This window comes from Mya arenaria, chromosome 6, assembly GCF_026914265.1.
Source record: "Mya arenaria isolate MELC-2E11 chromosome 6, ASM2691426v1".
Taxonomy (NCBI): Eukaryota; Metazoa; Mollusca; class Bivalvia; order Myida; family Myidae; genus Mya; species Mya arenaria.
In genome coordinates this window covers 75,343,102-75,358,152 of record NC_069127.1, presented here as the reverse complement: position 1 = coordinate 75,358,152, position 15,051 = coordinate 75,343,102, and the positions used below count along the sequence as shown (strand labels likewise).

The 15,051-nt window shown below is 34.3% G+C and overlaps 1 protein-coding gene across 4 annotated transcripts in view; it reads right to left on the bottom strand.

Moving 5' to 3' along the window:
* LOC128237151 (anoctamin-4-like) overlaps nt 1–15,051 on the bottom strand; it is a 48,205-nt gene that overhangs the window by 26,358 nt on the left and 6,796 nt on the right. For 2 of the 4 annotated variants that reach the window (XM_052952419.1, XM_052952421.1), the window contains 6 exons: nt 13,432–13,584; nt 10,871–10,941; nt 10,332–10,367; nt 7,186–7,359; nt 4,913–5,011; nt 3,136–3,266 (listed from right to left, as the gene is read on the bottom strand). In XM_052952419.1, the coding sequence (XP_052808379.1) occupies nt 3,136–3,266; nt 4,913–5,011; nt 7,186–7,359; nt 10,332–10,367; nt 10,871–10,941; nt 13,432–13,584 (664 nt within the window). Of the gene's footprint in view, nt 1–3,135; nt 3,267–4,912; nt 5,012–7,185; nt 7,360–10,331; nt 10,368–10,870; nt 10,942–13,431; nt 13,585–14,477; nt 14,584–15,051 lie in introns of those variants that run through there. The other 2 variants (XM_052952422.1, XM_052952420.1) reach the window with 2 other exon arrangements.

Sequence of the window (15,051 nt, the reverse complement as noted above, 5' to 3'; positions counted from 1 at the left end):
AAAACATAATCTTGTATGACCTAAATACTGAAGAACCAACCAATGAAAATGGTTCTTACATGTAAGAAAGTGTTTCTATACTTTTTACTAACAATTATTTGGAGGGTTGATCAACTACAGTAAAACTGCGATCATTCGAACAAGCGGTTTGAAATATGTCGAGGAGTCGACCAATATAGTCAGTCCCAAGTACACAAATCATGCACAAAACCTTATGGCTCCCTGGAGGTCATTATTTCACACTTTTTTCCCCGAACACGTGTTCATGAATCAACAAAAAGTTGAAAGGCAACTGGATTAGGTGTGAAAAAACGTTTATCACTGTCTACACGTGACCGATAGTAGTTGATAAGGGCATTTGAGAAGATAATTATGAGAAGTTAATGACGAGAAATTTATTGTGTGAAATGTAAATGAGTAATAAATATATAAATAAAGACTACCATGTCGATCCAACATCAGAATCTCTAAATAGAATTCCTTCTTGTCACTTTGCTTTGCATTATGGCAATTTCTTAAAAATAAACATTGATTTCATTCATTTATTGATATTTCTTTTACATTTTACATTAGTAACGACAGCCTTTCAAAATATGAGCGATTTTCACAACAAAACACATAATTGGTGTCTTAGTAAACAGTTGACGACTTCAAACTTAAAATACACTGAAAGATATTTCATAACAGTCATAACAGACTGGACAATTGAAATTCGGGTAGTTTGAAACATTGGTTCCCTCAAGGTTTTGGCTCGGTCCCCGGCGTCTTCAGGCGATCGCAGTTTTACTGTACTTTATAGCAATGCACATGATATTATTCAATTTGAACTCAATATTTATCATAAACATCATATCTATTTTACACCTGGTCACGGAAGTAGAGGCAATAGATATGGCAATACTTTTTACTCAATAGAAAAACAAGTTTCAAAATCATGAAGCATTATAATGATTATTAATTCAAGAAAAGACATGTTATGTTTTAGTTTGTGGGGGTTAGACATGACAAAGAAAATTCATATGCAACATAAAATGTGAATATTAGCTTACAATACACCTCTTTTACGAGTGTTTGTATTTGGCCATTTGGGAAAATGAATGTTTGAATTTACCAGTTGTGACGTGCGTCTTTTTCCTGGAAAAGCCTGTCACAAAACAACCAATATTTAAACTGCCATTTCATCTTTCTAAATGGCTTGGAAATGCTGCATAAAGATTATTAGCTGGTATACTAATAAAATGATATCATTCAACTCTAGCCTTGCTTCTTGAAAAACACAATATCTACAAGTTATGGCTAAAGAATTGTAGCAAATAAAGTTAAATGACAATGAATCGATCTAATTTTAAGGTCACCAGCCCATGCAATATAATTTATGAACAAATTAATAGAACACATTATGTAGTACACTGGGTCATGAACTAAGCATGAAGATTACGGTAATATAAGCATTAATCTTACTAGACATAAATCAACAATATTTTATAATGTATTAATGCTTAACCCTTTGCATGCTGGGTAAATTGTCATCTGCTCAAAAATGTTGTCTGGTTTATTCTAAATTTCTTTCAATTTACTTAAAACTTTGGGGATATATTGACTTGAGTGGCAAACAGCTTGGAACCTGACCAGGCGCAGAGTTACTCGACGTCTGGTCTGGTTCCAAGCTGTTTGCAAAGCCTTTAAAATCGCCATCAGCAGCTTAAGGGTTAACATACATATTTTGGAAAGCTACTTCTATATACCAATTTTCTTTTTAATGTAAGGAGAGTTTTAAAAGGCATAAATTCGTAAGACTTCACATGTGCTTTATTTCTTCAAGTCATTCCGTGAAACCGACTTTATAATAATAAAAGTAAAATGCTCCTTGAATTCTTTGAAATTGAAACAAAAAATATAAAAAACACACACAAAAAACACATTTTGATTTTTTTTAACTGTTTCTTTACTGACTTTGATACAAAAGTGTCCATGTCTTAATTTAACTTGCACCAGCAAGCATTACATATCAGCTGATTTCTATCGGCTGGAAATAATTTAAGGTTAATATTCATACAAACCCTTGCCCCCATTCCCCAAAGAGAACTGGTATTATAACTGTTGTAAAAAACATCAAAATCAACAAAAACAAAGATGACTGAACCTTCCATTTTGATCATAACCACATAGAAATCTGAAATTAAGGAATTTAGAAGGAGATGGGTTTTTTCTTACAATAATGAAGAAAAGACAATTAAATCAATATGTTGAATGTTGAAACTAACGTTCCTGTACGATTCACGCAGTCATTTTTCTATAAGAGTACAGAATCATGGTCTGTATGCCACTAGCTTTTTAAAACCAAATCCCCCACTCCCAAGAACACTTAATTTGCTGAGGAATTTTTCTATTAGTTAAAGAATCATTTCTAGCCAACTTTCTTTAGAATACTTAAAGATACATGTAACATTTTCCATAACCAGACAAGCTGCATTCAACGTGCAAACAATTTGCTTATAATCAAAATGAATGAAATCACTGACACTAAACTAAATATTTACAGAAAAGGTCATAGGTTAATGCTTTATTTTTGGAACCACAATCCCACGCCATGTCAGATAGTTGAACAGAACTATTTCAAACTATTAATAACTGTTATTGACTGGCTGTTAAAAATAGCACAATGCAACATCCAATGAAAAAGCTTCTTACTGCCCCCTGTTCAGCCAATCACAGCGAAGGTAGCATCAATTTATGACCAGGTGATTGGTTTGAAAAAAATCATGGGAACTTGCATTTAACAAGAATTCAATCCAAACCACACAACAACATAAAATACTATGACTGTAAAACATTCTGATGAATGGAATGAATGTACCAAAATATCACAAATACAAGCATTTTGCAACAATTGTAGCTTCTTTTTATTTTAGCCAAATTAAAAGCTCTTTAAGGTTATTTATTTTCTGATTCCGTTACCTGTCATTTAAGCTTAATAAATAAAGAAAATAATTGTTCAAACCAAAATTATGTTAAAGTTTCTTTTTTGGCCTCAAATTAAACATTTAAACAACAGGAAAATTAATTTCATTTTAAACAAAAACATATTTTCAGGTAAGTGAAGGTCAGGCAATTTGAGAAAAACATTATACATACTGTTCCATTCGGCGCCTGTTAAAAGGTGCTGTAAAGTAGTTATCATCTTCTTCTATCAGATCCTTATCTAGGTCAAATGGTGTGGGGATACAGTCAAATACACCCTTGTGTTCCAAGTTCATGTCGTTTGGCTGTGAAAAGAACAAGCATGTATGTATGTATTTTTTTAGATCTTGCGGTCAAGGATAACCTGTGAAAGTGCAAGCACTTATTTCCAACCGGGTCCTTTGATTTTTGCTGAAGGGACAGCTCGCTAAAGAGACAGTGGTGGGATACAAGGAAGTCCAGGTGCTATACCCTAGCTCTTTTTCGAAGAGACTCCTTGGTTCTTTTACGTGCTCGATGTTAAGCACCGATACAAGGGGTACAACTTTCCTGGGTTAAACCAGTACTGAGTACACCAGGCGCCAGGCAAGGGAGCTACTAAGTCCAACTTTTAACGTCTTTTGGTATGATGCGGCCAGGGATGGACCCCATGACCTCCCGCTCCGCAGGCGGACGCTTAACCACTAGAGTGTACTTAATTTTAATAATTGCACAGTTGAGACTCATAACAGAAAACAATAAAACAATGAAAACGGCAGGGAAAAGTATGAAGTAACATAAAAAAAATTCCAATAGTTTTCAACTTATGCTGCTTTACCATAGTATGATGTTTAATCAAATTTCATCAAGTCATTTACAAGTTATGGTCTGGACATGGAATACTGCAACTGCAGGGTGACTCCAATATACAGTTGAACACCGCTATTCCGAACACCGTTTATCAAAAATTATCGCTATTTCAAAATTATTTTTTTGTCCTGATATTACTCCTTCTTTGTTTAAGTAAAGTTTTAATCTTTAATCTGAAATCAATAGTCTGAAATAAATGCTATTCCGAAGTAAAAATTATGGTCCCAATTTGGTATTTCACACCAATTTATCAATTCTTATTTCAAACTTGATTGTGTCATTGTGTTTCACACCATACTGTGAATGCACTCGGGCAATGGCTTGAGGTGACAATGAAGTACAATTAGCCCTTGTTAAAGAATGCCATTGAGCACGCATATGTTACAAACATCTATGTCAGAAAATGAGCGATTCGTTTGGGTGATGCAGTGTGTATATAATTGCTGGTTTACACAACCTGAATATCATTTCAAAATGTCTATCTCATCATATTCCATTGCCGCATTGCTCACTCGACCAGCTTCCGAACAACCCGTGTGTTCAAAATGCATACATGTCCTGTCATTTTGTTATAAATGTTTTATGCTGTTTAAATAAAAAATTATAATAACAAATTATTTGTCAATTATTAAACAATAATTCAACAGATATTTTTCTATACGAAAGATCACTCGAACCTTATTTATCGTATTGGTAGAGTGTAAAAGACATTGCAATCTTCACAACTTAGTATTTCACGTCATCTATAATTCGCAAATGCTGTCATTTTCTGAAAATTGTTAATCCCAGATATCGCCACTCCGAAATGAATTTTTGAGTCCCTACGATTTCGGATTAACGGTGTTCTTGAACTAAATTGCGACCACAGGGTTTCTCAAATATACCCCTTTCATATTTTGTTTATTGGGGGGTAAACAAACTCGTAAGGACTGACTGACTCAGTCTGTGTAAGAGTAGGAATTGAAACAACATACATGTAAAGTGTTAGTATGGGTGACATATTATTGCCTTAAGAAGGAATGAACCAAAAAGTCTTAGCACGCGACCCATTTTCTTAACCAATGGAAAAGTGTTTTGATAGGAGGAAATTGTATACACCTACCGCCAACGGCATCTTCATGTTCATGAGTTCAGCGCCCTTGGCAAGCACGTCCCAGGGGGCGTGGCACTTGATAAACGCAACCTTTCCACTCTTTGAGTTCTGGAAAAAAACCCAAGTATTTACAATTTAACAATGGGATTTGATAGGAAGGCGAAGGTGAAATGTTATAGATAAATCAATATTATACATGACTTATGTACATCAATACATGTGTAAGGACCAAAATTTTTGACCTGGATTGATGGTCAAGAGATCGGGGAAATGCCCACGGAATCCAAACTAACTACAATGTAGGTCTGCCTTTTAATTAGGGATGCAAACAAATATTCGATCAAACGTTTGGTATTCGAATGTCAAAATCGGTATTGGAATATTCCAAAAAAAAAAAAAAAAAGAGTAATAATACTTATTCTCAACAAAGAGAATAAAAACATTTGTCTACAACAATATATGTGCTTAACCTGTTTTCCATGTTTCGATACAATGTTCGTGCTTTGAAATGGAAATGTATAGCGATTAAGAATATATTTCCTCCATTTTTGAACAAAAGATGAGTCAAATCCAGATATGTTTTTGTTTTAATATTTTACTAGTTCCCGAGTTGGTTTGGGTTTTCCATAGTTATATTTAGTTAATTTAGAGGTCAATCTCAGAACGAGGCCGCTTGTCATACGGAAAGACCCTCCGTAGGCGATAATCGCTTCTTGACAAGGAATCCATCTAGTTTCACATTTTAATTTTTTTTTTTTTAACCAAGGTGGTTGTTTTTGACTAATGTGGATTTCTGCAGGTTTTGATTTTACTTGGCTGGTGCCTTGTAATCTGTAAAAGTCGACTTGAGTTGAATCAAACCTCTTTGCTGAGCATGCAATACCATTAACTATATTATGTTTTCATTTATGGCAGATCCATGGTGGTTTAGAAGTGACATGTCCAATTAATTTGTTATCTCTTTCCAACAACTTAGTTATCTCATGGCCAAGATTTAGTTAGCTGTATGAGATATGTGCAAACCAGATAACAAAAAACTTAAACACGTCACCTCTGATCAACAGGACAAGATGTTATTTTTTTCTAGAGTCTCTAAAATTTTGTATTAGTAAGTAATATAACATATTAATCTTTATTTTGGCAAGCATTTTAATGCAACAGTCATGAAACCAAACAACCTTGATACAAATATTCATAACTATTAAACCCAGGATCAAGTGATTTACTAATCACATGAAACCTACATGTATGGACAAACAAATGCATGCGGACCTGGACACAATATATGATTTCAGTAAGAAATGTAGGTAATTACCAAGGGCAGTCATTGAAAACGATATGACACTTTAATCAGAATACAACTCAATGCAAGCTTTTTCCTAAACTTTCAGTGTGTCCCCATGGCGAGAGCTGACATTTATGGAAAATATTCTGGTATTGATTTGTGTAATTACGACTGGTTATGTGAATCTAACGCCCAGCTAAATACCACTAAAAACCCAATTTTTTTGCATAAAACATCCTGATTTAGACGCAGTATTTAATACCATGACTTAAACAGAATGCATTGCTATGAATGGAGAGTATGTTATGTAATGGAGAAAAGGATTCAAAAATAATTGTGTTTCTAGGTTTTTTACTTAAATGAAAAATACAGGCAATACAAGACTAAGTTTTCAAACTTTTTGAAAGTCATACTTTCTATCCATGTCCTTTCTAAATATTTTGAAAAGGGGTGCAAAAATTACCATTTCTCAAAATGCAGCCTTTCTATATATTGAATGTAGAAAATGTCAGGTTTCATTGATGAAAAGGATATCCTCATTTATAAATCATTACATGTGACAGTTGTCTGCCAGAATGCAGCAAGTTTTTTCTGCAAACTAAATGCATGAACATCTTGATTTTAAACATTTATGACAATCATGGGAATAAGTCAACAAGCCTAATTCTTACACAGCAATTTGGCTTTAACAAACCCTACCTTCTTAAATTAAGAAAAATAAATCTTGGCAAATGTTTTACTGATGGAGGAGTGGTGTGGTTGGGCTACATATTATTTTGACCATTTTTACATGACCAATCTCTTCACCTCTGTGTCATGGGGAGGCTTTGACTGATCCAGAGGTGTAGAAGTCTCTGCTTCTTACAAAAGAAGTGGTCAGTTGAAGAGAACTAGAGAACCCTTTCTTGGACTTGATTCATATTTTTTTTTAAAGCTGTCAAAATTTCTTCTAAATCAAACTAACATATATACTCAGTAAATGCTAACTAAACTATACCTCTGCGTCTTCAAATTCCAGTTCAAGCCCCATTTTCTGTATCTCCTCTATGAAGTACTTCCTCTTTGCGACACGGTTCTCCTTCTCTGCACTCGACCCGACCTCTGATGCCAACACATAATCGATACGGCGCCTGTTGTCCTTGAAGTACATCGTCTCCTCCTCCTCTGGGCTCTGCGCATAAATCAAATGGAATTTATTAGTCTCTTTTAGTATGGAAATTTAGAATTTCTTAACATATCTCTTCGTAATAAACCAAATTCTGTTTTGATTATTTTAGATAATTTTGGATAACAAGACAAATCATGACATAATGATCATTTCATTAGTTATTATATATTATAAAGAAGTTAAAACATGTGCAAGATATAGAAAAGTTTAATGAGAACAAGGTTCGTTAGTATTTTGTCCAGTGATTTATTATTACTTTAATTTTGGGATGAGGGGAAATGATACAGAGAAAAAATAAAAATGACAACATCAAAAGTAGTATGTTTTACAGAACAATAATTTAAAGTAATTGATGGCTCATTTAACATTATACTACAAAAGTAACTAATGATCAATTGACAATTAACACCAACCCAATTATTTTAAGCAACAAAATGAATGACCAGTATTTAGTACTGCAATATTTTGGGAATATTGTGAAAAAATGCAACACATAATCCAAAAAGTCTGTGTTCCGTATGCCACAAAATTTGCTGCTGTCCAAATACCGTGTTTTTATGGAATTAAAACATAAAATAATCATAAAATACTTGACATCATAAAATACTTTACAACATAAATACAATGTCACTGGCACAGTGTGTCCTGTCATATCCCAAATTATGCCTGCTGTGTCCAAATATTGGAAAAGTTACAACATAAATAAAATATTCAGAAATATTCAGAAATATTAAGTAAAAGATAAATTTTAAGCTGCACTCTCACAGATCGAGCGTTTTGACAACTTTTTTATCTTTTATCCTGGAACTAGCAAATTTTTGTGAAAATCCATAGAACCCAGTTATATAAGACTGTTGTCAAAAAATTAGATCACAGATTTTTTTTATTTAAGTACAAAAATTGATGAGTTATGCATTTTCCTTAAACAGTAAGTAACAGTTCAATCGATAAAACATTAATTTTCAAATAGAAATATAAAAATCTACAATCTGATTTTTGTCAGCAATCTTATATCTTTGGTTTGCAGATGTTTACACAAAGAATTGCTCTTTCCAAGACAAAAAATACAAAAATTGTAATCTGTGAGAGTGCAGCTTTAAGGTACATTTACAAAACAACATGAATACACTGTTACTGGCACATAAGAGTGTCCTTCATCATACCACAGATCCTGTCCTGACCTTGACCCCTCTACTTGGGTCACAAGGGTCAAGGAGAATGGCCTCACTCTCATACTGTAACCATGACAACCAAGTATACAATTACTGAACTAGTAATATAAACATTGAACATTAAGTGTAATTTGCTTATTAATTATTACAGAAAATTGTGAGATGCATGACAAAACACGAGCTTTAAAAAGCAAACACCATTGATCATCTGTCGAATGTTTTTTAAGTTATTGCAACCTTGAACAAAGTGTGCTTCTACACTACCTCCAAACACACCAAGGCTATCACAATGCCCCAACTCTTTCTAACCAGGTATTCAGTATATATAGCAACACTGTCTTGCGATAGAGCTAGCTTTTATAGTGACGCGGCAGAGTTCAAACCAAATTTTGAGGACAAATTTTAAAATTGAGGGGGAATGTGTAACCGGGTATTTGATATGTATATAGCAGTATTTATACTGTCTTGCGATAGAGCTAGCTTTTATAGTGACGCGGTAGTGTCCCCCTGCAAAGTGAAAGGTCATGGGTTCAAACCGCGACAGGTGCACATAGCAATTTGTGCAATCTGTTACATCTTTTCTTTGAAAAACAGTTGAGCTTATCAATTATTATAAACATGCATGTTAGTATGGTTATGGGCAAAGATTCAATCCATTTAATAAAGGGATTTACATAACATAGTAAATAAGCATTGACAATTATTCTTGTGTAAAAGCTTAAGCTGTTTAATCATGCATTAAACCATATGTAATATGAATATGTAAAATTATGTATCATACTTTCTGACAATGATAATATTCTGGTAATGTAATTACAGCCATGCTCCATGCAGGAAAGACGTTGTTATAAGTGAGATTTCATTATTTAATAACATCTTGACTGGAATCTCAATAGTCCCAAAAGACATTTAAAGGCTTTTTGTTATTCTTGCACACTTATGCAGTGAGCAGTATGTTAATTGGAAATGACAAAAAATGATTTTTATCTAAAATACCTGGGAAAATAATTTTCCCATAAGTAAAACCTACATTATTTTTTGGCATTTTCTCTTATAAAAAACCTGTCTTCCTGATTCTCCTACTAGTCTTGAAACTTATGCTGTGACATTTGAATGCTATATTCTCCAAGACCACAGTTGTCAATTCTTATCAAACACATCCCAGATTCAAGAAAATCAGGTTCTTCCATTATGTCATGCATATATTAACTAAATATCTTGGGACTTTCCTGCCAGATGCTTAAAGGCAGAATATGGGACAATATTTCAGCCTTTGAGACTAAGAAAACAATAGGTTTGCTTCTGAGAAGAATAAGAAATGTTTGTGTTTAGTTTAATTTAGCTTTTTTTTTTTTTTTTTTTTTTTGGGGGGGGGGGGGGGGGGGGGGGGCACTCCCGCTATTCAAGGACAAAAAAATATATCAAAAAGAAAGTAAAAACAGTTATAAAGACATAGAACTATTATAATTATAAGGTCAAGAGCAACTTTAAGGGCCTCGCAACCAGAAACAAACCTATTATATTTGTCCCTACCTTATTTGAACCTTACCATATTGGTCCAAATAGATAATGCATGCCCAAATCGACTCACTGTGGCTTGTTTTGTGGGTAATTTGAATTGGTGGCACTCTAAAAATGCCTAGATTTCTTTTGAAGAAATAACATTTTAAACAACGTGCAAGGGGCTAGATTTAAAACCATGTGTGTCTATAAGGGCAAATACATTTAATGTAACAAGGTATAGGTAGGGTACTGCCATACAATGACCATATATATGTGTAAAGTGACCATATCTGATGTAACCTGCTTTGGTGACAGAGGAATTCTCTCTTCAGGCTCCTTATAATTAAACAACCATTTACATGAACACTTACACTGATAGCAAAGAAACTTCTTAAGCAGCTGAATTATACTTAAATCTGCATGACATGACAAAGCACTTTAAAATAGTTTCAGGCATTGTGAGGAAATAGATTTAAGTATGTTTACTTAGACTGCATTTTTTATGAACATATCCAAGGTTTTCTTAACGCAAGTAAAGCTAGATGACTTGTACACACTCGACTGAATGATAAGGCTTCTTAACATAAAGAAAAGTTTATCATCCACTATCAGCTCTTACATTTTGAAAAACATATGTCATGTCATTACAAAGCTTATTAAACTATTATAAATAAACGCCCCAGCCATGTCACACTTAGAATCTTAGCCATAATAGTCAGAACCTAGGAAAGGCGTACATCCCTAGATCATACGGCCTTCATGTTAAAACTAAGTTTCTAAATGAAGCATGACCATAATGCTGAACATATTGCCCTGTTACAGAGATGAAAAAAACTTACCCCCTTTACGCCCCCAGGTGGGGGATTGTCCGACACGACCTCAGTAGGACCACCATTGTCATGGGGCATGTCTGAAATATACAAATAGTCCCATCAAACATCAGCAATGGAATTATGGTTCATATTCAGTTAAATACACACCAAAATATATATCATTTACCGGAGTATGTCAGCTTAAGCCTTACGGTTAATGTCAATATTTTTTGCCTATTAAGACTATGTAAACCAGTAAACCCCAGGGTGGGGCTAGTTTTGACCCAAGAGGCACAATATGAGCAATTGTCAATGGGGACCATCCATAAATATTCCCTTTATAGTTTGTTTGAAGTCCTATGATTTGATTAGAGATGTTTCAAGCAAAATATTGAGGCACAACTGATGATACACTACGGCCGACACTGAGGGATCCTTAAAGCTGCACCTAGCAATTCATGCCCAGGTCAGCTAAAATATCAATGTGAGCTAAAAGCTTCCCCTAGCAATTCATGCCCAGGTCAGCTAAAATATCAATGTGAGCTAAAAGCTTCCCCTAGCAATTCATGCCCAGGTCAGCTAAAATATCAATGTGAGCTAAAAGCTTCCCCTAGTAATTCATGCCAAGGTCAGCTAAAATATCAATGTGAGCTAAAAGCTTCCCCTAGCAATTCATGCCCAGGTCAGCTAAAATATCAATGTGAGCTAAAAGCTTCCCCTAGCAATTCATGCCCAGGTCATCTAAAATATCAATGTGAGCTAAAAGCTTCCCCTAGCAATTCATGCCAAGGTCAGCTAAAATATCAATGTGAGCTAAAAGCTTCCCCTAGCAATTCATGCCCAGGTCAGCTAAAATATCAATGTGAGCTAAAAGCCCCCCCCCCCTAGCAATTCATGCCCACTGGTGAACTGAAATATCAATGTGAGCTAAAAGCTCCCCCTAGCAATTCATGCCCAGGTCAGCTAAACTATCAATGTGAGCTAAAAGCTTCCCCTAGCAATTCATGCCAAGGTCAGCTAAAATATCAATGTGAGCTAAAAGCTTCCCCTAGCAATTCATGCCAAGGTCAGCTAAAATATCAATGTGAGCTAAAAGCTTCCCCTAGCAATTCATGCCCAGGTCAGCTAAAATATCAATGTGAGCTAAAAGCTTCCCCTAGCAATTCATGCCCAGGTCATCTAAAATATCAATGTGAGCTAAAAGCTCCCCCTAGCAATTCATGCCCAGGTCATCTAAAATATCAATGTGAGCTAAAAGCTCCCCCTAGCAATTCATGCCCAGGTCAGCTAAAATATCAATGTGAGCTAAAAGCTTCCCCTAGCAATTCATGCCCAGGTCAGCTAAAATATCAATGTGAGATAAGTACTATTGAATTACTTTCATTTCCCTTACTCGTTACCCAACACTTCCTACGAAAAATAGCGCCAACCCTACTGTTTTATAGTCTGTGAAAAGGATATAAATGTAACCAAATATCTTCTTTTTACCCTATTTTCTCTCTCCTTATATGAGCCTATTAGCATGTACATTCTTTCCTAATATGATTTGCAATGAATTTGGATCTACTTCAAATAATACCAAAAATTTCAATGAAAGTTTTAATAAAAGTATGCGTTTTCCGCCCACGATTGGACAAGACATGAAATATGTGTGCAAATATTGTCGTTTTTTGTTTAATGAAAATGGTTGAATGCTTAACGAGGCACATTTCACATTACACTTAAGCATCTATGAAAGCAAGTTAACCATTACAAATTTATTGTTCATTATTTGCATGGTAAACATCTTATAATCATGGTCCATGAAATGTCATTTAAAGCTATTCAACCAAGACAGATTGAACCATTCACTTTCACCACGTTAACAATTATTATCCTGGGCTTGCATCGGTATCAGCTTAACATTAAAAGAATATTATGAATAAAATTATGTATTCACCAAAACTAAACTATAAATCATACAATCTCCTTCATATACTTACCATGTAAATAATACTTAATGTTTAACATGCACAAAAACAGAGGTGTGATTAACAGGCAAAATGTCTGAAGAGCATCTTTGTTCTTTTTGGTATCTTTTCTTTTTATTAGCAGTTAACTGATTCCTTTTAAATGTTTAAGGGTTCCTAACAATGAAAAAGACTAAATATGTCTTTAAAGGACGCACTTATAGGTTGGCAAATAGTAACTTCTGAGACAAGGCGAATCTGGACTGACAGAATACAAGTAATGCAAATTGTTAGTAATTGATTAAACACAGAGATTGACTGCTTGCATTAATGGTCAAATATCACCGTTGAAAGTGGCAAAGCTGACAATACTACACAGGACAATACTGCAGTTCACAAAACGTTTCCTAAGTAATGCTGACAATGTTTGTTGGAATATTTGGTAAACTCTGGCCCAAATCAACAATATTCTGAAAGAAAACACTTAAATGTATCAATATTAGTTCTGGTTTAATGGATAATGCCATTTTAAGAAAGAGTCACTTTCAACAATATTCAAAGATGTAGGTAAGAACTTATTACTTTTTGAAACCTCTGGTACAACAGGGAGGTTACAATGGGGTAAATCATGGTACTTACTGGACATCTCAAAGCCAATGGGTGCCTGTGTGGGGGGCGGAGGCTGATATCCCGAGTCCATTGCAGGGTACATGCCACCCTGGGGTGGGGCCTGAGATCTAGGGTCCATTGCAGGGTACAGGCCACCCTGGGGTGGAGCTGGAGCTACTGAAGCTTCAAAAGAATGACAGACAATATAGAATACTGTTTCTTAATATTCCAAAAATAGATCGTGACCCATAACGCATATCAATTTTTAATATATCCATAATGTACATGTAGTAACTAAAAACACATAAATTAAATGTACATGCAGTAACTTAAAACAGACTTTAAAAACAAGAGTGCTGCTGAGTCAACACTTACACCCGTCTTTTCAGTCGGACAAAGCTAGAGTTATGGGTCATGATATACATGTGCATACTGCCACTGGCAACATGTGGACCAAGCTTCATTTGAATAACTTTAATGTTTTTAGGGTTATGGCCAAAGTGGAAGTTATCTGACACGCCAATGAAAACAACACTGCCAACAACATCAACATCAAGGCTAAGATTATACCTTTTTCTTCAATAATCAGATAAGCTTCTGAAATCATTAACAGAAGAAAACCCGGTCATCTGTCTAATCTAGCTTAGTAGTAAAGATATTTAAATTGATATATTTGTTGTTTCATAAAAGACAAACTTCATGTTTAATTCCACTGATAAATACCTATAAATCAACCTGAGGTCCCAATTTCTCGAAACTTCTTAAGCTTAACCGGCTTAATAAGATGCTTATTTCAATTAGCCAAAATACATACTTATATTGACTTTTGATAAAGAAAAAGTGGTTTATTGTGAATATTAACCATACAGATAATTACTATCTTAAGTATAAAAAACTCGTAAAGGTGAATATAATGCAAATAATTGAAACACAAAAATAGTGAGTTTAGCTTAAACCTGATATAAGGGACTTCAGAAGTTTCGAGAAATTGGGGCCAGTAGTTTATAGGAAGTAACATTAAGCTGTAAAAATAGGTGTTAATGTCAAGAAAAATATGAGATACATCCATGTCTTACCAGTATTACTGAACATGTCATTTCAAATCTTAGGGGTCCCCATCATTATATGAGTTCCAGAACAAATAACAACCAAGATAACATAATCCACAACGCACAACATGCATGCTACACAATGTTTGGTAAGTAAAATATAACATGTACATCACTGGGTAAAGAGAACCAGAAAAAGGCGTAGACATTAATTTTATATGAACTATTCATAATCAATAAACCCATCTGCTCATACTTCTATTGAAGCAAAATGATAATATTCCTTAAAAAAGATCTTAATGACACTTGAATACAAGTAAAGAGCTGGAAATGCTTTCATAAAAATAAATAATGAATATATAATTTATGTCTTGTAAATTAAAAGGTTGCTTAAAAGTAATGAACTTAGCTTTTTTCTGACCATGTATGCCATAGAAAATGAACGTAATAGCACAAAAAATTTAATAACTCAAGATATGCATGTATGTTTGTATGGTTTAACTCCCATACATATAACAGTGACTTTGGAATATCTCCATGTAAATACCATGTTAATTCTCTTTAGTGCTGACTGACCCAGTTTTTAACATGTCCAAGAATT